At 42.6% G+C, this 22,253-nt stretch overlaps 1 protein-coding gene across 15 annotated transcripts in view; it reads right to left on the bottom strand.

Annotated features, from left to right (window-relative positions):
• SRPK2 (SRSF protein kinase 2) overlaps positions 1-22,253 on the bottom strand; it is a 290,037-nt gene that overhangs the window by 26,026 nt on the left and 241,758 nt on the right. For all 15 annotated transcript variants that reach the window (XM_033193842.1, XM_033193847.1, XM_033193846.1 and 12 more), the window contains 4 exons: positions 6,207-6,372; positions 4,986-5,011; positions 2,459-2,705; positions 1,065-1,547 (listed from right to left, as the gene is read on the bottom strand). In XM_033193842.1, the coding sequence (XP_033049733.1) occupies positions 1,065-1,547; positions 2,459-2,705; positions 4,986-5,011; positions 6,207-6,372 (922 nt within the window). The remainder of the gene's footprint in view (positions 1-1,064; positions 1,548-2,458; positions 2,706-4,985; positions 5,012-6,206; positions 6,373-22,253) is intronic.

Below are 22,253 nucleotides of genomic sequence, written 5' to 3'. Positions count from 1 at the left end.
CCTGGGCAACAGAGCAAGACTCAATCTCAAAAAAAAAAAAGAAACCTCAAGAAAAAAATTGAACTGCAACAGCAACAATAAATCTGGATAAGGTACATCTCACTACTGCCCTTTCCCAGACATGAACCTACATTCTATGTAAGCACCTTCAAACACTCCCTATAAAGGGGAACAGGAGCTGACCACGTCCAGCCAAGCAAAGAAAGCAAATCCTTAGGAGGATTCATCATAGCCAGCGTGTAACAAAGCCAGCTCACTCAGCGTGCAATTCCAGACTGCTGGAACCAAAGGGGCTGCAGAATCTCCTGGGCGGTTTGCAGGGCTGGCTCATCAATTACTCGCTGTGTGTTAAACAGTCTGGTCAGTAGAGGGAGCAGAGGAGGTTTCAGAGCTTTTCCACCAAGAGTCAGAATGGAAACCAACTGTGTTACCCAGTTTCACTTACTAGAGTCACTCAGCATTCACTCCCAAAATAAAGGTTTGAATAAGTCAAGCCTTCTTAGGTAGATAAGAACACAAGAGCCAATCTATAATCTGTCATCACATCTAAATCCATGCCAATTCCTTGAAAATTACAATCCTGGGCCAGTTATCAATAGTAGGGTCCTATAATCAGGAACAAATATCAAAAGACAATATGATACTTCTTTCTCAATAGAGTCAAAGAGGAGGTATATTTTTCTTGAATAGAAACAAAACAAAACAAAAAAAACTATAAAAATATCAGATAGAAGAAGATACAAATGATAAACTAAACTACACATTCTAGAAAGATGTAAGTTGCTAAAACTGGAAGGTTTTTGCAAATGATGCTGCTGACTATAAATATATTAAAAATGAGAACTGGTCAGAAGTAAGATTTGGTATGCAGAGAGCAAGAGATAGCCTAGTGGCATAGAACATGTATTTAAATCACATTACTTCTTCATGAGTATAAAAGTAATAAAAATGATTAGCACACACAAACAGGGCTTGGCCACTTCCAGCCAGTTCCTTCATAGCATTTGTTAATGGCATGTCCCTGAAGTCAGTAATGGCAGACAGTTGATGGGAAGAACACTTACCTTTTGGCAAATCCCCAGTACTGGAGGCTGAAACCGTCCTGCTTCTGTCATGGGATGGACTGCTCTCCTCTTGCTCAGTAAGTGGTGATCCCTCAGAAAGCACAGAGCCGCAGGCCACAGGTTCTAAGGATCCAGAGAACAACGAGGTGGAAAACTCTGGGAACTGTGACTCGGGAATTTTATGTCGTCCATTTGGCAATTCACCGTTGAATTGTTCATAGGAGCTGCTATATGTGTAATCACTTTCTGCATTTGGCTCATCAAGATTATATTCCTCAGGATTTGGGCAGTCTTCTTCATCATCCTCTTCATCGTCCAGTTGCTGCTCCAGTGAGAATGGGCCATTCTCAATATGGCCATTGGTTTTAGGTGATTCTATCCACGTAGGGTCTATGTTCACAAGTTCCTGATCTACATCATCTTCATCTTTTTCAATGTTTTCTTTCTCAGCATCTTCTTTCTCTTCCTGGTCCTCAGCTTCACCTTAAGAAGTTGATGGGTCAAGAATCAGAACTTGTTACTGTCCTTAATACGGCCCCACTAAGTACTTATCTCCATCAATAAAATACATTTTGAATGTGTTTAACTTATGTACCACCTAGTAAACACCTCTTCGCTTTTGGGGTAAACGCTTCAGGTTTTCTAAATCTAATTTTTCATTCATTTAATAATTGGCCTGCTCTTAAAAGAAAAAGTTACCCTTAAGGGAAAATAACTCTTTCTAAATAAAGTTGCACTTCCATTTCTACCTTCTACAATCTTCAGAAATAGACTTGTGTTGCATTACAGTTAGGTAAAAAGTTAATACAGGCCGGGCGCGGTGGCTCAAGCCTGTAATCCCAGCACTTTGGGAGGCCGAGACGGGCGGATCATGAGGTCAGGAGATCGAGACCATCCTGGCTAACCCGGTGAAACCCCGTCTCTACTAAAAAATACAAAAAACTAGCCGGGCGACGTGGCGGCCGCCTGTAGTCCCAGCTACTCGGGAGGCTGAGGCAGGAGAATGGCGTGAACCCGGGAGGCGGAGCTTGCAGTGAGCTGAGATCCGGCCACTGCACTCCAGCCTGGGCGGCAGAGCGAGACTCCGTCTCAAAAAAAAAAAAAAAAAAAGTTAATACAAAATAAAGCACCATCATTAGCATGACAGAAACATGGTATTTCTCAGACATTTTACATTTTTTAAACACTATTTTGAAATGTTAACATATTTCTGGCATACAGTTCACAAATGATGACGTACAAGGCTGTCTCCCATATTTCCCAATAGGGAGTTGGAGACAATCGGACTTGTCATCTGCAGCAGCAGCACAAATCAGCCCCCAAGCTGACCGGGTAGGACCCTACTAATGGAGCTCTGAGGACCCCATGCAGCCCAGGTTCGAGGCCCCACTGACCATTGTCCTTTGCAGTCTCTGTCTTGGCCGCCTCCTCTAATCCTGTTGTTTTTAGTTTCACCTCTGGGCAGTATTCGCCATCCTGGTCATTGGAAGGTGCAGCTGAGGTGATGTTTTCTTCTATTATTTTCCTTTCAGCTTCTCGCTCCAGTTCTTCTATCTCCTGCAGGCGTTTCTCTAATAACTCAGCCTGCCTCTTCTGTTTCTTTTTCAGTTTTTTCTTTTTGTTTTTAGATATTTTTCCTATCTATAACATGTTAAGAAAGACCACAGGTCAGTTTTCTTCTTTTTAAAGTACCACATGATAGTAGAACTGCTAGCAGCATGGCAAATACCAATAAATTCTGCTTTCTCATGCCATATTCTACTAAAATCCCAAACCCAGACATCCACTTTGTGGTAAGGCTTACGGTAAAATCAAAGGGAAAGCAGTGCTGACTGATCTCACGTGCTGGGTCTACCACCAGGTCCTACCCTCAGAGGGATAGAGCTTAAATCCAGTAAGTCTTCACCATTCAAACTCTAAGAGAACTGAAGTTCGAAATTCTCTTGGCCTTAAAGGAGAAGCTCCTCTTGTAAGTTTTATTTGCTGCTGTCTATATACAAAGTAACAACATCCCACCTCCTCAATGCCAAAAATGAAACAGATGCCTGAGCAGGTGCATGTCACTGTGTGTCTGGGTCTCACATATGAAGCTCTTAGCAGCCAAGACATGAATTCTGAGATAAGCCTATTCAGCAAAGGGAAAAAAGAAAAAGCCACAGCTTTTGTCTGCCTCCCATCATGGCCACCTGACTTGCCAAGCACTGGCAATGAAAGACTCCAACCTTTCTTTTTTTTTTTTTTTTGAGACGGAGTCTGGCTCTGTCACCCAGGCTGGAGTGCAGTGGCTGGATATCAGCTTACTGCAAGCTCCGCTTCCCGGATTTACGCCATTCTCCTGCCTCAGCCTCCCGAGTAGCTGGGACTACAGGCGCCTGCCACCTCGCCCGGCTAGTTTTTTGTATTTTTTTAGTAGAGACGGGGTTTCACCATGTTAGCCAGGATGGTCTCGATCTCCTGACCTTGTGATCCGCCCATCTCGGCCTCCCAAAGTGCTGGGATTACAGGCTTGAGCCACCGTGCCCGGCCTAGCCTCCAACCTTTCAAACAATCAGTGAACTCAGGCAGCTCAAGCCAGGGAAGAACTATGGGAAACAACCCGGGCATCTCAGCAGGCCAGGAAGCATAATTATCACAGCTCCCTCTTGTTCCAGAACTTACATTCCAAATCAAGAGTCGTCTCAGTAAACATAGTGTTCTTCTGTTGTTTTGTTTTTTGTTTATTTTTTCTTTGAGACTGAGTCTTGTTCTGTTGCCCAGGCTGGAGTGCAGTGGTATGATCTCAGCTCACTGCAACCTCCACTTCCCGAGTTCAAGTGATTCTCATGTCTCACCCTCCCAGGTAGCTAGGAGTACAGGTGCACGTCATCACACCCAGCTGATGATGATGATGATGATGATGATGACTGACACGGAGTCTCGCTCTGTCACCCAGACTGGAGTGCAGTGGCGTGATCTCGGCTCACTGCAACCTCCACCTCCTGGGCTCAAGCGATTCTTCTGCCTCAGCCTCCTGAGTAGCTAGGATTACTGGTGTCCACCAGCACACTCGGCTAGTTTTTGCATTTTTGGTAGAGATGGGGTTTCACCATGTAGGCCAGGCTGATCTCGAATTCCTGACCTCAAGTGATTCAGTGGCCTCGGCCTCCCAAAGCGCTGGGATTACAGGTGTGAGCCACCACACCCAGTATCTAATAAGGACATACGGTTTTGATGGGACCACAAAATAGATCAGTCTCTTTCTTATTTAATATCTGGATGGAAAAAAATTAAAACAACAGCTTCAGAAAAACAGGTAACTTAGCAGCCAATCAGAAATAATGTAAAGTGATTTTGAAATAAAAATACTTCAACTCCATCACCTCACATTTCACTAAACTTGGCCAACCATAGTCCAGAAAATGCATAAAGAAGACAATCTTTGAAAGGCTCTATCCCAACTCTGCACAGATCACGAAAACTTAACAAGACAGGCTGGACGTGGTAGCTCACGCCTGTAATCCCAGAACTTTGGGAGGCCGAGGTGGGCAGATCACTTGAAGTCAGGAGTTTGAGAACAGTCTGGCCAACATGGTGAAACCCCGTCTCTACTAAACATACAAAAAATTAGCTAGGTGTGGTGGCGGGTGCCTGTAATTGCAGCTACTTGGGAGGCTGAGGCACAAGAATTGTTTGAATCCGGGAGGGGGAGGTTGCAGTGAGCCAAGATGGCACCACTGCACTCCAGCCTGAGCAGCAGAGCAAAACTCAGTATCAAAAAAAAAAAAAATTAACAAGACAGTAAGTCTTACCTATCTGAGGATACACAACTGTTATAAATGTGTTCACCCTTTAAATACACAACTTTTTAATAATTTGAACAACTCAATAATAAATGGTCTCTTTTGACATGGTGCATATAAAGTAATATGTATAAGTACTTACAGGTTTCTGCTGTGGAGCCGTACTCACTAAAATAAAATGAAACAAAATTGGTATTTAGCAGAAAACAGACACATACCTTCACGTAGGTCATTCGAATTGCAAAGTGAAATAATTATTGTCTTTTAATGGCTATCCAACTTCAAAAACTATTAATCAGAGCTTCTTAATCACAGGGATCTAGAGAAAGTTTAGGCACTGAAACAAATGAGTGACTCTTGAAGGCATAGCAGAAGTTGCTCACACTGAGCCATTTCTCTTATTTATCTAAAATGAAATACTAATACATCTCAAAAACAGTCAAGCCCAAAGCACCAACAGATAAGAAAATGGAAAACAATTCATACATATCACAGTCATTAAACCAAATTTGTTTAAAATATAATGAAATGAACAATTTAGAGTAGATGTACATCTATATTTGAAATCTATTTTGCAAGCTTTCTACCATTTAAATCAAATACTGCAGTTGGTATACAGCAAATAGTCTGGGAATCACATGATTAAACCCCTACACCAGGGCCAAAAGTTTGACAGGCTGGGTCCATGATCTAAACAACACCCTGATGGCAGTAAAGGAAATGTGAAGAGAGCCCCAGGCAGTCCCTTTAGTAGGGAGCCTCAGCCCTTTAGTATCCACGCTTGCCTGACAACACACAATGGCACAGACCACGGTGTCGAAGAATGAGAAGCACAGTCCACACTTTACTGCACCACCACCCCGACCCCACCCCAGAAGTAAAGATATCCCAATACTCAGGTCACTTGGTCTTCTTCCCCCACCATCAGGCCTTTTCTAACTAACTCCAAATCTGTTGATAAAACTCAGATTGACATAGCTATGCTAAAGGGACAACAGGAATTACTGTAACAAAACTGAAGCTAGAAAAATATTCTGATGATTAAAGGTCAGCTACAGGAAAGTTGTTACTATGTTCTCCTCTGCAGAGAAGTGGGCAACAGAAAAAAATGTTCAAATATAGATGAAGCAGCAACTACAAATTTAAATGGCCTTTTAAAGGGGGACAAAAGTAATTTTAATATTAAAATATAATGTAGCTGGGGTATTTTCCATTTCAAGAAAAGGGTGCAGTTATTTCCAGCAATTAAACTTTTCCAAAAAGTTCCTTATATGAAACGTTTGATTCAGATACCTTCAACAACTGCAACTTTGCAAGCTCACAATGCCCCCAAACTGAAATGAAGCTAGCTCAGCTCCCTCACCTGCAGACCCTGAAGGAGGAGGAGCACCTGCTTTCTGCCACTCAGTGGCCTCAGCTGCCATTCTTCTCACATATGCATCATCCACACACATCAAGATGTTTTCCGGCTTTATGTCAGTATGAATGATCTTGCACTTACTGTGTAGATAATCTAACCCTTGAAGGACCTGGATATAGTAAAATCAAGAGAGGAGATAAGCTATTAATACCTCATTATATAACTTTTATTTATTTGAAAAACATGTAACACGATGACAGGGTACAAAGTTTGATAAACACAAAAGGATATTTAGTAAAAATCTCCCTCCCGTGACTACCCGCACAGGAATCCAGCTCTCCTTTCCATAAGCAACAAATATGTATAATTTCAGAGATTATTTATGCTCATGGAAGCAAATGCATCTACATACAGCTGAACCTTGAACAACATGGGTTCACTTATACACAGATTTTTTTCTTCCACCTCTGCCACCTGAGACAGCAAGACCAACCCCTCAGCCTACTCAATGCGAAGATGATGAGGATAAAGACCTTTATGATGATCTACTGAATATGATCTATCTACTTAATGAATACCAAGTATATTTTCTCTTCCTTATGATTGTCTTAACATTTTCTTTTCTCTAGCTTACTTTATTGTAAGAATATGCTATATAATACATTAATCAACTGGTCATGTCATCAGTAAGGATTCTGATCAACAGTATGCCAGTAGTAGTTAAGCTCTGGTCAAGTCAGAAGCCAGATACGGATTTTCAACTTCATTGGAGGGGGTTGGTCAGTACCTCTAACCCTCGCGCTGTTCAAGCGTCAACTGTACATACTTCAATAACAACTATATTCATGTATCATACAATTGACCCCTTTAGGTGTAGAATTCAATGGGTTTTAGATGTGCGACTATCACTACTATTTATTTTTTTAATTTTAATTAATTAATTAATTTATTTATTTATTTATTTTTGAGACGGAGTCTGGCTCTGTCACCCAGGCTGGATGGAGTGCGATGGCTGGATCTCAGCTCACTGCAAGCTCCGCCTCCCAGGTTTACGCCATTCTCCTGCCTCCGCCTCCCAAGTAGCTGGGACTACAGGTGCCCGCCTCATCGCCCGGCTAGTTTTTTGTATTCTTTAGTAGAGACAGGGTTTCACCGTATTAGCCAGGGTGGTCTCGATCTCCTGACCTTGTGATCCGCCCGTCTCGGCCTCCCAAAGTGCTAGGATTACAGGCTTGAGCCACCGAGCCCGGCCTTTAATTTATTTTTAAATTTTTAATTTTTTTTTATTTTTTTGAGACGGAGTCTCGCTCTGTCACCCAGGCTGGAGTGCAGTGGCGCGATCTCGGCTCACTGCAACTGCTGCCTCCCAGATTCAAGCAATTCTCCTGCCTCAGCCTCCCAAGGAGCTGAGATTACAGGCATGTACCACCACGCCTGGCTAATTTTTTTGTATTTTTAGTAGAGACGGGGTTTTGCCATATTGGCCAGGCTGGTCTCGAACTCCTGAGCTTGTGATCCACCCGCCTTGACCTCCCAAAGTGCTGGGATTACAGGCGTAAGCCACGGTGCCTGGCAACTATCACCACTATTTAAATGACAACACTTTCATTGCTCCAAAAAGAAACAACATATTATAGCATTCACTCCCCATATCCCTTCTACCCCATCTAACCCTTAGCAACCACTCATCTACTTGCTGATTCTGAACATTTCCTATAAATGGAATCATGTAAAGTATTTTTTTGTAACTGGCATCATGTTTTCAAGTTTGACTCTTGTGCTGCATGTATTAGTACTTCACTTATTTTTATTGGCAAATAGTATTCCACTGTATGGAGATACAACATTTTGCTTATTCCTTCACTTCATGAACATTTGGGTTATCTTCACTTTAGGGGCTATAAAAATAATACTGCTATTCACACTCGTGTATACATTTTTGTGTGAACATACTTTTTTTTTGAGGGTAGGTATATACCTAGGAGTTACCATAATTAGCTCACACCGTGCCTCTATATTTAGCTTTTTGATAAACTGCCAAAGTGTTTTCCACAGCGGCTGCATCATTTTACATTCCTATCACCAGTGTATGAGGGTTCCAATTCTTCACCCTGAACAACACTATCTTTTTTACTTTATCCACCCAAGTGGATATGCAGTATCTCGTTACAGTTTTGATCTATATTTCCCTGATGGCTAATGATGTCCATACATTTTTAACACTGCAAGAGATGGGGGGCTTGATTTAAACAGAAAATAGCCTTAGTATCTAGACAATGCTACAGCATCATACTAAAAGAAAGTGATGAATCAAGATATTCATATTTATCATATTAAAACAATCAATCAAAAACTTACAGTGTCAGTGACCTGAATACAAGGTCAATGTTTTTCTATAATTATTTCCACTGGAGAATAATTTTTTCAATTATTTCCATAAACAAAATTTATTTTTACAAAACAGATCACGTTCTCATATGAGCATTAGAAATTCCAAATGTTAAGCAAATATTACATCAATCACCATTCAAACAATGAATCGAATAGGCATTCTGTTCACAAGAGACAGGAAGTGTTACATGTTTCACATCATCCAACACTGAAATATTCCCAGTTTCATCGACAGTCTGTTATCAGGAAGGCATCTGATCAACAGTAGGCTATTAGTAGTTAGCCTACTGTTAGTAGAAGTTTAAAGTAGCATTATGTAAGTGAGAGGGAACAAAGATTTCACAAGGAAAATGAAAACAAGAATATCTGTCTCTTAAAAAGGATCAAAATGCCTACAAACATTTAAAACAACTTTACCTTAGGGAGTATTTTTACATAAATTCACTGAATGTGCATCGGCTGAGCTCCTATCACAGGCCATTATTCCAGGTGTTTGATATATAAAAGCTCCCAGGCTTCATGTTGCTTACAGTCCTCATATCCTCACAGAGCTTACCAATTCAGGACGGGAAATGAGTATGAGGGGTGGGGGAATTGGCCAAAAAAAAACCAAGATGAATCATGGGTATGGCAAATATGATTTAATAAGACATTGACAAGTTCCTGGTAAGCACCAGTAAAGTAGATAAAACTAGGATAAGATTTTAAGACTTTTGAGTTTTTGCCTTAGAATATTTACTGTTTTGGATAATACTGCAATTAGGATATGTTTAAATTACATTTAAAATGTCAAGGTTGCGCTCAGCCTTGCCTTGTAATCCCAGCGCTTCGGGAGGCCGAGGCAGGCAGATCACTTGAGGCCAGGAGTTCAAGACCAGCCTGGCAAACATGGTGAAACCCTGTCTCTACTAAAAACACAAAAAAATTGCACAGGCATAGTGGCACAGGCATGGTAGCACACGCCTGTAATCCCAGCTATGCAGGAGGCTGAGGCACAAGGCAGAGGTCACAATGAACTGAGATCATGGCACTGCACTCCAAACTAGGCAACAGAATAAAACTCTGTCTCAAAAGAAAAAAATAAATAAAATGTCAAAGGACCAATAGTAAGAAAGATAACATTATGTAAAATATTTCCATGGAGAACATGGTTACACTCCTGAAGGAAACACAATCCAATGGGCTCATGTTATTCAATGACATTCATGCATCTTCCTGGTGCAAACTGAATAATATGTGGAGTTTTACATCTGAACAGCCAAAGAGATTCTAAAAAGTACAAGAAATTAATGCAGAGGCACACTGATGATGTCCAGCCCACAGAGGTCAAAGGAATACAATTTTTGAAAAATATTGGTTTTCCGACTAAAATTATATTTCGTTCAAATACTATCTCAAGGTAAAAACGTCAGTACCTTTCTTTCCTAAATATCTTTGATCATTTTCTCATGCACAAGAGTTTGTTTCTTTCACAGTTCAAAGGCTGATTCGCTGTGCAGGAGGCTACACAGTTAAGAGTTAATGTGCCTCAGTGTGCAATGCGTTCACATGAGGTCCCAATGACAATGATGCACCTCATGACAAGCAAGAAGTGATCTCAGTAAAAATTCAAAGTTCAAGATTTTTAAAAAATATTGGCTATTGCACTCAACTGGGCTAACTTTCCTTAAACAGCAATGGGTAATACACACAAGGAAAATACTTTGCCATGGGGACAAATAAAGTTAGTTAAGATAATTCAAACCATTAAAGGAAATGGCAACAGGGCAGTGTTAAAAACATGACCTTGGACTCAGACTGCTCTTAAACTACTGCTCAACCATTTACTCATTGTGCTACCCCTGGGCAAGCTGTTTCAGCTGTTTGAGCTTTCATTCTTGTCTGTAAGAGGGGGAAACATACTGTTAAACACAAATATAGCAATAAGCATTAATCTATGGAGGCCGGGTGTGGAACCTCACGCCTGTAATCCCAGCACTTTAGGAGGCAGGCGGATCACGAGGTCAGGAGATCAAGACCATCCTGGCTAACATGGTGAAACCCCATCTCTACTAAAAATACAAAAAAAATTAGCCAGGTGTGGTGGCGGGCACCTGTAGTCCCAGTGACTTGGGAGGCTGAGGCAGGAGAATGGCATGACCTCAGGAGGCGGAGCTTGCAGTGAGCCAAGATTGAGCCACTGTACCACTCCAGCCTGGGCAACAGAGCGAGATGGAAAACTCACAAAAACAAAGTCTAGCACACAAGAAACTTAAATGGTAAAACTTACCTAAGTCAGAAGACTTATACTGATACTGACTTACTGAATTACGAGTTTCCATCACTTTTTTAAAAAATTAATTTATTTTTAGAGATGGGATCCCACTATGTTCCCCAAGCTGGAGAGCAGTGGCTATTCAGAGGTGTAAGCATAGCACACTGTAGCCTCAAGTGCCGAGACCAGCTCGATCAGGGAGACCCTAATCCATTGGCACTAGAGGAATTAAAGACACACAGAAATATAGAGGTGTGAAGTGGGAAATCAGGGGTCTCATAGCCTTCAGAGCTGAGAGCCCCGAACAGAGATTTACCCACATATTTATTAACAGTAAACCAGTCATTAGCATTGTTTCTACAGATATTAAATTAAAAGTATCCCTTATGGGAAACAAAGGGATAGGCCAAATCAAATGAATAGGTTGGGCTAGTTAACTGCAGCAGGAACACGCCCTTAAGACTCAGATCACTCATGCTACTGTTTGTGTCTTAAGAATGCCTTCAAGTGGTTTTCCACCCTGGGCGGGCCAGGTGTTCCCTGCCCTCATTCAGGTAAACCCACAACCTTCCAGTGTGGGCGTCATAGCCATTACGAACATATTACAGTGCTGCAGAGATTTTGTTTATGGCCAGTTTTGGGGCCAGTTTATGGCCAGATTTTGGGGGACTTGCTCCCAACATGCAAGCTTCTGGTCTCAAGTGATCCTCCTGCTTCAGCCTCCCAAGTGGCTGGGATTAAAGTGTGAGCCACCACATCTAGCTTCCTAAGTCACTTATTAAAGTTCTCTGGGCTGGCCGGCATGGTGGCTTGCACCTGTAATTCCAGCACTTTGGGAGGTCAAGGCAGGTGGATCACCTGAGGTCTAGAGTTCAAGACCAGCCTGGCCAACACGATGAAACCCCGTCTCTACTAAAAATACAAAAATAAGCCAGGCGTGGTGGCGCGTGCCTGTAACTGCAGCTACTCAGGAGGCTGAGGCAGGAGAATCATTTGAACCCAGAAGGCAGCAGTTGCAGTAAGCTGAGATCGCATCACCACACTCCAGTATGGGCAACAGAGTGAGGTTCTGTCTCCAAAAAAAAAAAAAATTATCTGGGTCTCAGTTGTTTCAATTTCTAATATAACAGGGCTGTACTTGATAACCTGTATGGTATATCTCAGCAACAAAACTTTGATTCCATAATTTAATTTTGAACTTTTTTTTTTTTTCTTTTTTTGAGATGGAGTCTCACTTTATCACCCAGGCTAAAGTACAGTGGCACGATCTCAGCTCACTGCAACCTCCACCTATTGGGTTCAAGCAATTCTCCCGCCTCAGCCTCCCTAGTAGCTGGGATTACAGGCGTGTGTCACCACTCCCAGCTACTTTTTGTATTTTAGTAAAGAGAGAGTTTCACCCTGTTGGTCAGGCTGGTCTCAAACTCCTGACCTCAGGTGATCCACCCATTTCGGCCTCCCAAAGTGCTAGGATTACAGGCATGAGCCACCATGCCCAGCCTGAACTACTATTTTTAAATGGTTTTATTTTCCAAAATAGCATTTGTCTTTACTTTAAGTGAAGCTTAAAGTAATAATGCACCCCAGAATCAACCAACATTGATGGGCACTCCTACAATTATTTATACAGGATAACTGTGACAATGGGAAAAACAAAAATACAAAACAAAAAGGAATCGTGTTTCATCCCCAAGGATAGATCTCCCCTTGCAAAATCTGACAGAGTTAAGTCTTTACTAATTCTTCCCTCTGTTGCTTTTACTTGTCAAATCACAGTATGTTCATCTTTCTTGCCTAAAAACCTTAATACGGCTGGGCACAGTGACTCATGTCTGTAATCTCAGCACTTTGGGAGGCCGAAATGGGCAGATCACAAGGTCAGGAGATCCAGTCCATCCTGGCCAACATGATGAAACCCGGTCTGTACTAAAAATACAAAAATTAGCTGGGTGTGGTGGCGCATGCCTGTAAACCCAGCTCTTCAGGAATCTGAGGCACAAGAATCACTCAAACCCAGGAGGCAGAGGTTGCCGTGAACCGAGATCGCGCCACTGCACTCCAGCCTGGGCGATACAGCGAGACTCCATCTCAAAAATAAACAAGAAACCTTAATACTTGGTGCCAGCAGGAGGCAGCAGCGATCCTTTGGCTGCCAGGGAAGCTGAGATCAACCTAAGCCCAGATGGGCCAGGGACATGACTCTCCATCATCCCACTCAGGAAGCCAGTTCACACACATGAGGAACAAGTGCCAGGTTTCTCTGGGTAAAGTCACACTTTAACTTCAGCAGCAGTGCAGAAAAGAAGGCCAAATCTAGGGCTGGGAACTAGAAGCCCCAAGTCCTGTTCCAAATTAACTAGCTGCAGGCTCAGAGAAGGTTCCTTCTTTTCCCTGAATCTCAAATTCATCTTCAAAATAAGGGGCTTGGTAAAAATGGTCTCAAAGCTTTCTTTCTGTACATCAACATCTGTGTCAAATACCATCTATTACTGATCTTCACAACACAAATCTGCTCCTCTCCACCACAACTTGATTGAAATAGGTCCTGTAATCTTGTAGGTAAGTGCGGGAAGAGTCAAGCATAATGTGGAAACTCCTCTAAAGACTGTCTCCCTGGCCTTGCTCACAGCCCAGAGAGCAAAGCTTCCCCCAAAATTCTGAACTGTAAAAAGAAATAGAATGAGAGCAACTTTCCGAATTATGCTCCGCTACTGGTGATAAGTGGGGGACTTTCTTCCTCCCACACCTGAACAAAGGACACAGGGCAGGGAGACTGTCTCCTCCTACTCTGTGGGTAACAGAACCTAATGAAGCACCCAGAGAAACCCAAGTGGGCAGAAAGATGGGCTGGCAGAGGAAGGAGGCGATCCCAAGTAAGAGTTTTTCAATGAGGATATTAATTACTTGTGGGTGTGGAGGGGCTCTCTGCAAGCCTAGAAGTTTCCTGCTGGAAACGCTGAGGCTTCCACTAGATTTCCCTTCCAGAGTAAAACAGACAAGGCAGGTCCCACCAACTGCCTGTGAAAACCAAGATGTTAAACTCAACGGAGGAGCTTGGAAATACTGTTACAATAAAAGAGGAAAAGAGCCAGAGACATGCTCAAACCAAAAATCCAGGGGACGGCATCCTTACTCACATTGTCCTGAAATATCCTCTGCTCCTTTTTCTTTCTATGTCTAACTGGTGAGAATTAATGAGAAAATCCAGCAGCTGTACTTCTGAATGTCATCAGAAAGTTAAAGCTGCTGTGTCCAGCACTGGGACTGCACAAAGCAATGGGTCAGGAAAGCAGCTTAGTCCCTTGAAACAGAGCCACCTCACCATATTTCCTGAGTCGAGGGCTCAACATCCTGAGGAGAAATTCCAAGTCAATACAGCATCATGTGCACTACCATGCTGAACAAACCCAGTAATATAAAAATGTTTACCAAATTGACATGAAAGCTTCTGGTCTGAACTTGAACAATACTGGTTCAATCATAATAAAATTTGCTGATAAACAGGGCCACTGAAAGAATTAAAATGGTAAATAAATACTAAGTATAGACAAAATCAGCCAATGATACATGATACCGGTGGGAGGACCTGCGGGGCACCGCCGTGAATCTTGGCATACTCGAAGGTTGCACCCCAAAGGGAGAGGTCTGGGAAAATACTGGGTTTTAAAGGTCTCATCTGGTTACATATTATAATAGCTACTTCACAAAATCTAATAGCTGTACTTTTTTTGTTTGTTTGGAGACAGAGTCTCTCTGTCGCCCAGGCTGAAGAACAGCAGTGACACAATCTCAGCTCACTGCAACCTCCGCATCCTGGGTTCAAGCAATTCCTGCCTCAGCCTCTCAAGTAGCTGGGACTACAGGCGCACGCTGCCACGCCCGGCTAAGTTTTAGTAGAGACAGGGTTTCACTGTGTTGCCCTGGCTGGTCTCGAACTCTTGAGCTCAGGCAGTCCGCCCGCCTTGTCCTCCCAAAGTGCTGGGATTACAGGCATGAGCCACCGCGCCTGGCCTAATGGCTGTACTTTTAAACAATATGATTACTAGCTCTACTATTAAGGCACAAGGAAACCATTTACCACAGAAACAAAAATGCATACTTTTCACTGACATATTACAATTTAAAATCATCTCAATCTTTCTATGTAGGACATTTTACACTACCCTGCAGTTAAGAGCATGGATTCTGGAACTACACCATCTGGATTCAAATCCTGGATCCACCACAATAACTATGGGACTCTGAGGAAGATTTGTATCCCCACTGTGCAACATCTTAGGTAGAGTGAAGATAGTAACACCACTGGCCTCATAAGGTCGTGGTGAGGACTAAATATCATGATACAAATAAAGAACTTAAAACAATCAGTGCCCGAAAGAACACAGTAAGTGCTAGTTATAATCATGATAACAGAAAGAGTAATAATATAATTTTAAAATCCTGGGCTACAGCTATAATTGCTAGTTTTTTCACCAATGTAGCAAAATCACCAAAATGCAAGCCTTGCCCTTGGCAAGCTTCATTTAACTAATGGCAAGCAGCCATGTTCTTACAAGGTTTCTGTAAAGAGCAATGAACTAAACCATAATCTCTTTAAGTAAAACCCCAGCTACCTTTTCAATTACACAAGAAAGTCAAAGCCACTTTTAAAGAGTGCCAAAGAATTTTAAAGAAACCATCACCCGAGGTCTATCTTTTAATGTACTACAAATAATGACAACACAAACATTTCTTTTTGCAGTGTTAGAAAAAAAAAGGAAGAGGTGGACATAAAATAGACCTCAATACAGTGACTTAAAAAAAATAGGAAGGTGCACAAACAGTCACAAGACTCCATGGGTAAGGCCAGAGAAGCAGCCACCAGACAGGCCTGGGAGTGGGCTGCACATGGCACTCTAGGGTCATCACCAGAAGCCGCCAGGATGGCCTCCTTCTGCCATAGCCCAGTCACCATGGCTACATGGGGACAGCTAAGAACTGATCAGAGGATCGACAATAGCGTATAGAAAACCCAGAAAAAGCAATTGATCAAATTCCATCATTACTTTTGAAAAATAAACAAGTGGTAGTATTTATCTGTCAGCCCTTTAAATCACAGAAAGATCAGCCATTTTCTAAAGAGTAAGGGAAACATGCTTTTTCCTTCATTTAAGGAAAGACAATTAACCAAGATACTTCTTGGCCACTTAATATATAAAGGAAGACACAAAGAGATGTGAAACTCACAATACATGATCCTGGAGTTTAGGAGACAAGATGGCTACTTTGTGTTACTATGATGGATGCTTTAGAAGTCCACACTTACTTTTTTTTTTTTTTTTGAGACAGCTTCTCACTGTGTTACTTAGGCTGGAGTGCAGTGGTGCAACCTTAGCTCACTGCAACCTCCACCTCCTGGGTTCAAGTGATTCTCCTGCCTCAGCCTCCCAAGTAGCTGGGACTACAGGTACATGCCACCAAACCCAGCTAATTTTTGTATTTTTAGTAGAGATGGGGTTTCACCATATCGGTCAGGCTGGTCTAGAACTCCTTACCTCATGATCTGCCTGCCTTGGCCTCCCAAAGTGCTGGGATTACAGGCATGAGACACTGCACCTGGTCCATCCTTATTCTTGTTTGTCTGCTTGTTTTGAGACAGAATTTCGCTATTGTGGCCCAGGCTGGAGTGCAATGGCACGATCTCGGCTCACTGCAGCCTCCACCTCCAATGTTCAAGCGATTCTCTTGCCTCAGCCTCCCAAGTAGCTGGAACTACAGGTACATGCCACCACTCCCAGCTAATTTTTTATAATTTTAGTAGAGACAAGGTTTCACCATGTTGGCCAGGCGGTCTTGAACTCCTGACCACAGGTGATCCACCCCCTCAGCCTCCCAAAGTGCAGGGATTACAGGCATGAGCCACCACACCCGGCCCCCTTATTCTTAATCTCCACAATCAAACCACAAATTCTGCATTACTATTTTGAGTTTACAAATGAGGAAACAGGCTCACAGAGGCTAAGTAACTTGATCAGGAGTACAAGATTGAAGTGCCAAAGCTACGATGCTAAGTCTGTCACCAAAGCACATACACCTTATACTTTCTCTTATCCCAGTGGTTCTCAATGAGAGGACAACTGGCAAAGTTCAGAGATATTTTTAATTGCCACAACCAGGGATGGTGATAGCTGATACTGGCATCTGAAGGGTAGATGCCAGGGATGCTGCTAAACATCCTACAATGCACAGGAAAGTCTCCCACAATTAAAATTATCTTGTCTGAAGTGTCAGTAGAGCTAGGGTTGACATGTGGCCTACAAGTAGTTATGGGACCAAATGTGAGCTGAAGGTATTTCAAGGAGGGAAGGCATATGCCCCTCTTGACTGGGTACTGTGAGAAGCCTTTGTCACAATGGTGGGATTCTGGCTGAGTCTTAAAAATGTGGGTAGACAAGGATGGCATTTCTGGCAGCCCAGGACAAAAGAAATGATCAAAGACGTGGAGATAAAAAATGGCAAGGTGCCATTTAGGGGTCAAGATGATTATCATTAAGTACTTTCTGTAACTACCTACAAAATAAAACCAGTAAACATTTACAAATAAAAATTCTGGTAAATCTGCACATTACAAATGTTTGGGACATCTTTAAATACTCACAAAAAATGTAAGCTGGTAGATTCCAGAGGGAAATAGGGTACCTGAGGGACATCACTTTTTGTCTGCAAGGGGAAATATAGGCTGACACCAGATGACATTAGATCTTAAACAGGTTCCCAGAAAGAAAAGTGACTTAACTTCTATCGGACATAGGCCCAGTGCATTTCCAAACTTACTACAGGCTCACAATAAGTTTATTACATAAAACTCATTATATAACAGCCAAAATGGTAAATCCATGAGCTCTGAAGCCAGACTATCTGGGTTTGAATTCCTGCTCCACCACTCAGCACTTTTTAAGTGACTTCCTAACTAGGGGCAAGTTACTTAACCTCTCTGGACTTCTGTTTCCACTTGATGAAATCAGGAAAGTAATAACATCCATTTCACAGGGTTACTGTGAGGAACTCAACTATGTAAAGTACTCAAATTATACCTGGCACATAGTAAGCACCAAGTTAACTATTTGCTACTACTAGCAGTACTATCTCTCATTACATCTTTACAATAAACTAATGAGGAAGGTACTATTTTTGTTTTTAAAGAGACAGTCTTGTTCTGTCACACAGGCTAGAGTGCAGTAGCACCATCACGGCTCACTGCAGCCTTGACCACTTGGGCTCAAGTGATCCTCCGACCTCAGCCTCCCAAGTAGCTGGGACCACAGGTGCATGCCATCATACCCGGCTAATTTTTAAATTTTGTTTTGTAGAGACAGGGTCTTGCAATGTTGCCCAGGTTGGTCTTGAACTCCTGGTCTCAAGCAATCCTCCCACTTCCACCTTCCAAAGTGCTGGGATTACAGGGATGAGCCACCATGCCTGGCTGGTATCATTATTTTTACCACTTTTATTGATGATGAAATTGTGGTTTGCAGAAGTTAGGGAACTTGGCCAAAGCCCTTTGGTGAAATTAGAGTATATTTGATTCCAAACCCAAGCTCTTAATAACTCCATATATTGCTTCATGAAGGCCAAGAACATAAAGCTTTAGCAAGCAGGCAATGGGAAGCCACTAAAGAATTCTAAATGGGAATATGAGTCATTAAAGCAAGGTTTTACTTGCAACACAAAGGAGAATAAACCGTAACAGGGACTAGGAATTGGACGGGCTGTATGTACAGAGAGCCAAGAGAAGCCTGTGAAAAGGTCCTGGTTGGAGGTGACAAGGCCCTGAACTAAGGAGGAGAGCAAACGAAATACAAAGAACATTAAGAGAAAAAGACATGGCAAAGTAGAGTTCAACAGGTGGGTTCCTGGAGAAGCACAACAAGTGATAGAGTAAAGGTAATGACTGGAACCTGGTCAGCTATCCCTGACTTTTTTTTTTTTTTTTGAGACGGAGTCTCGCTCTGTCGCCCGGGCTGGAGTGCAGTGGCCGGATCTCAGCTCACTGCAAGCTCTGCCTCCCGGGTTCACGCCATTCTCCTGCCTCAGCCTCCCGAGTAGCTGGGACTACAGGCGCCCGCCACCTCGCCCGGCTAGTTTTTTGTATTTTTTTTTAGTAGAGACGGGGTTTCACAGTGTTAGCCAGGATGGTCTCGATCTCCTGACCTCGTGATCTGCCCGTCTCAGCCTCCCAAAGTGCTGGGATTACAGGCTTGAGCCACCACGCCCGGCCCCCTGACTCTTAAGAAGAAGGTCTACAGTGAAAGGATACTAAGAAAATACTAAGAAAATTGGTCTGCTCTGGCTTGTTCTGGGAAATGATGTAACTGTGTCAGTCTGCAATAACAAATCTTCCTGGCACCACCCCGGAGAAAGAAACACTGAAAACACAGGCTGAATCAAAGGGGGTGAAGGGAAACCTCAGGTAAGTGTAGATTATTAACTGGGATATGTAATTTCTCGAACAACTTACTACACTGAAAGTTCTGCGTAAGCTTAGGGGAAAAAAAAATCCAGATTCCATGATAATATTTTTCTTAAATAAAGATGGATCGGCTGGGCGCGGTGGCTCAAGCCTGTAATCCCAGCACTTTGGGAGGCCGAGACGGGCGGATCACGAGGTCAGGAGATCGAGACCATCCTGGCGAACACGGTGAAACCCCGTCTCTACTAAAAATACAAAAAACTAGCCGGGCGAGGTGGGGGGCGCCTGTAGTCCCAGCTACTCGGGAGGCTGAGGGGGGAGAATGGCGTAAACCCGGGAGGCGGAGCTTGCAGTGAGCTGAGATCTGGCCACTGCACTTCAGCCTGGGCGACAGAGCGAGACTCCGTCTCCAAAAAAAAAAAAAAAAAAAAAGATGGATCCACACACACAAAACCAAACCAAATCCCATTAACACTGCATATAAGAACAAAGTGCAGACCACATTACAGGATCAAATTTTCAGCATGAATTTTTCTGAACTGAAGAAATAATACAAGAGCTCTTTCTAAATTTCCACAAAAAACAGGGTACATGAATTTCAGTGAGGATAACACATGCATTGGCCAGGTGTGGTATAATCCTAGCAACTTTGGGAGGCTGAGGTGGGAAGACTGCTTGAGTCCAGGAGTGGCCTCAAGAGACCAGCCTGAGCAATACAGTGAGACCCCATCTCTACAAAAAAAATAAAAATTAGCTGGCATGGTGGTGCATGCCTGCAGTCCCAGCTACTAGGGAGGCTGAGGTGGGAGGATCACTTGAGCTCAGGAGGTCGAGGCTGCAGTGAGCTGTGATTGACCACTGCACTCCAGCCTGGGTAACAGAGCAAGACCCTGTCTCGAAAAACAAAAACCAAATGAAGAACACACGTTAACTTATTTAATCTTCGGTTCATTCAACAAGGATGCACTGAGGTTCCACTGAACCTCAGATTTTCGTCTTTCAACTTACAGACTCTTTCAACTTACTAAGGCTAGATTTTGTTTTTCTTCTCTGGAAGATAAAATAAACATCAATGGTTTATCTGTGAATTCACCATTTTTGTTTTTTTTGAGATGGAGTCTTGCTCTGTTGCCCAGGCTGGAGTGCAGTGGCATGATCTCAGCTCACTGCAACCTCCACCTCCCAGGTTCAAGCAACTCTCCTGCCTCAGCCTGCTGAGTAGCTGGGATTACAGGTGCGTGCCACCATGCCTGGCTAATTTTTCTGTTTTCAGTAGAGACGGGGTTTCACCATACTGGCCAGGACTCCATGATCCGCCCGCCTCGGCCTCCCAAAGTGCTGGGATTACAGGTGTGAGCCACCACGCCTGGACAAATTCACCTTCTTACACACTAAGCCTAAAGGGTGGTGGTGTGGTCAGTCACTTAAGGCAACAGCAGGCCCCTCTGAAAGCACGAGGTTCTGGGATATGATGGAGCCTGCGGGAAATACATGCAGGCAGCTATTTCTGAAAGTATTCAGTATTTGCTAGAATATGTAATTCCTTTAATATTTTCAAGATTTATTAAAAATAATTAGGAGATTCTTCCCAAGTTTTAACAATTTAAACAAACAACAAAAGTTTTGTTTGTTTGGTTTCTTTAAAGAGTTTAGAGTTGCTGCTAAATGTTACAAATAATACAGTAGTCTTATCTGGGGATCAAATAATTCCAGTTAACATACTAATTTCTACCCTCACCACACAACCTCTTCTACATTAAAGTTGTTCATTTGAGATATTAGCCTGTCGAAATAATGAATAAAAATGCTACTATTTGAAAGCTAAGGGCAAAGAGATTCAGTACTAAACACAAGTTAGCCACAAATCTAGGCCCACATGTATACCTAGCATAATACTACATAGAAGCACCTCAATCCAACTGACATAGAAGACACTGTAGTGAACTTTTCTCTCTCCAGCCCTCTTCTCAAGTAACATCGGTGGTGTTACAGAATAAGCTGCCAATTTTCCGTACAAGGCTGGGCGCAGTGGTTCATGCCTGTAATCCCAGCACTTTGGAAGGCAGAGGCAGGCAGATTGCCTGAGCTCCGGAGTTTGAGACCACCCTGGGCAACATGGTGAAACCCTGTCTCTACTAAAACTATAAAAATTAGCTGGGTGTGCTGGCAGGCGCCTATAGCCCCAGCTACTCAGGAGGCTGCAGTGAGCTGAGATCGCACCACTGCACTCCAGGCTGGGTGACAGAGCGAGACTCCCTCTCCAAAAAAAAAAAAGTCCGTACAAAAGGAAAAAGTGAAGAGATGAACATACAGGCAGACTAAACAAAGTTATCTGTACACAAATTCAACAGAAATATCAAAGATGCTTTTACTACACAAATTTAAACTTCAAAATTTTTATGGGCAATAAGTAGAATACATACTGATTCCATGCAGAAAACTGGAATGGGCAAACACTGCTAATTAGGAGGAATTCTTCCATCCATGCATACTTTCATTCTACAGATGTTTACTAGAGCATCATCTCTAAGCCTGACCCTACTTGAGGGTTTTCTTCTGGCAGGGTAACTGAACAAAACACACATCTAATACAGTTATTTCTACATGAGTTAAACATTTCCGTTTTTTTCCCCAGCTTTACTGAGGTACAACTGACAATAAAAACTGAATATATTAGTAGTGTACATGTCTTGAAATACGTGTACACTGTGAAATTACCACAAACAGCTAATTAACCTAATCCAGTATGACAATAATATAGACTCGTGTGTGTGTGTACATGATGAGAACATTCAAGATCTACTCTGTTAACAAATTCCAAGTATACAATAATGGTAACTATAGTCATCACGCTATTAGATCCCCAGAATTTAACCACCTTATAACTGAAACTTTGTACACAACTCTTCAATTATCTATTACTTACTCTCCACCCAAGGATACTTAGTAAATAAAC

This window comes from Trachypithecus francoisi, unplaced genomic scaffold (genome assembly GCF_009764315.1).
Source record: "Trachypithecus francoisi isolate TF-2019V2 unplaced genomic scaffold, Tfra_2.0 Lachesis_group4, whole genome shotgun sequence".
NCBI classification, from domain to species: domain Eukaryota; kingdom Metazoa; phylum Chordata; class Mammalia; order Primates; family Cercopithecidae; genus Trachypithecus; species Trachypithecus francoisi.
The sequence above is the reverse complement of the archived record's forward strand: the minus strand, read 5'-3'. Positions and strand labels throughout refer to the sequence as shown.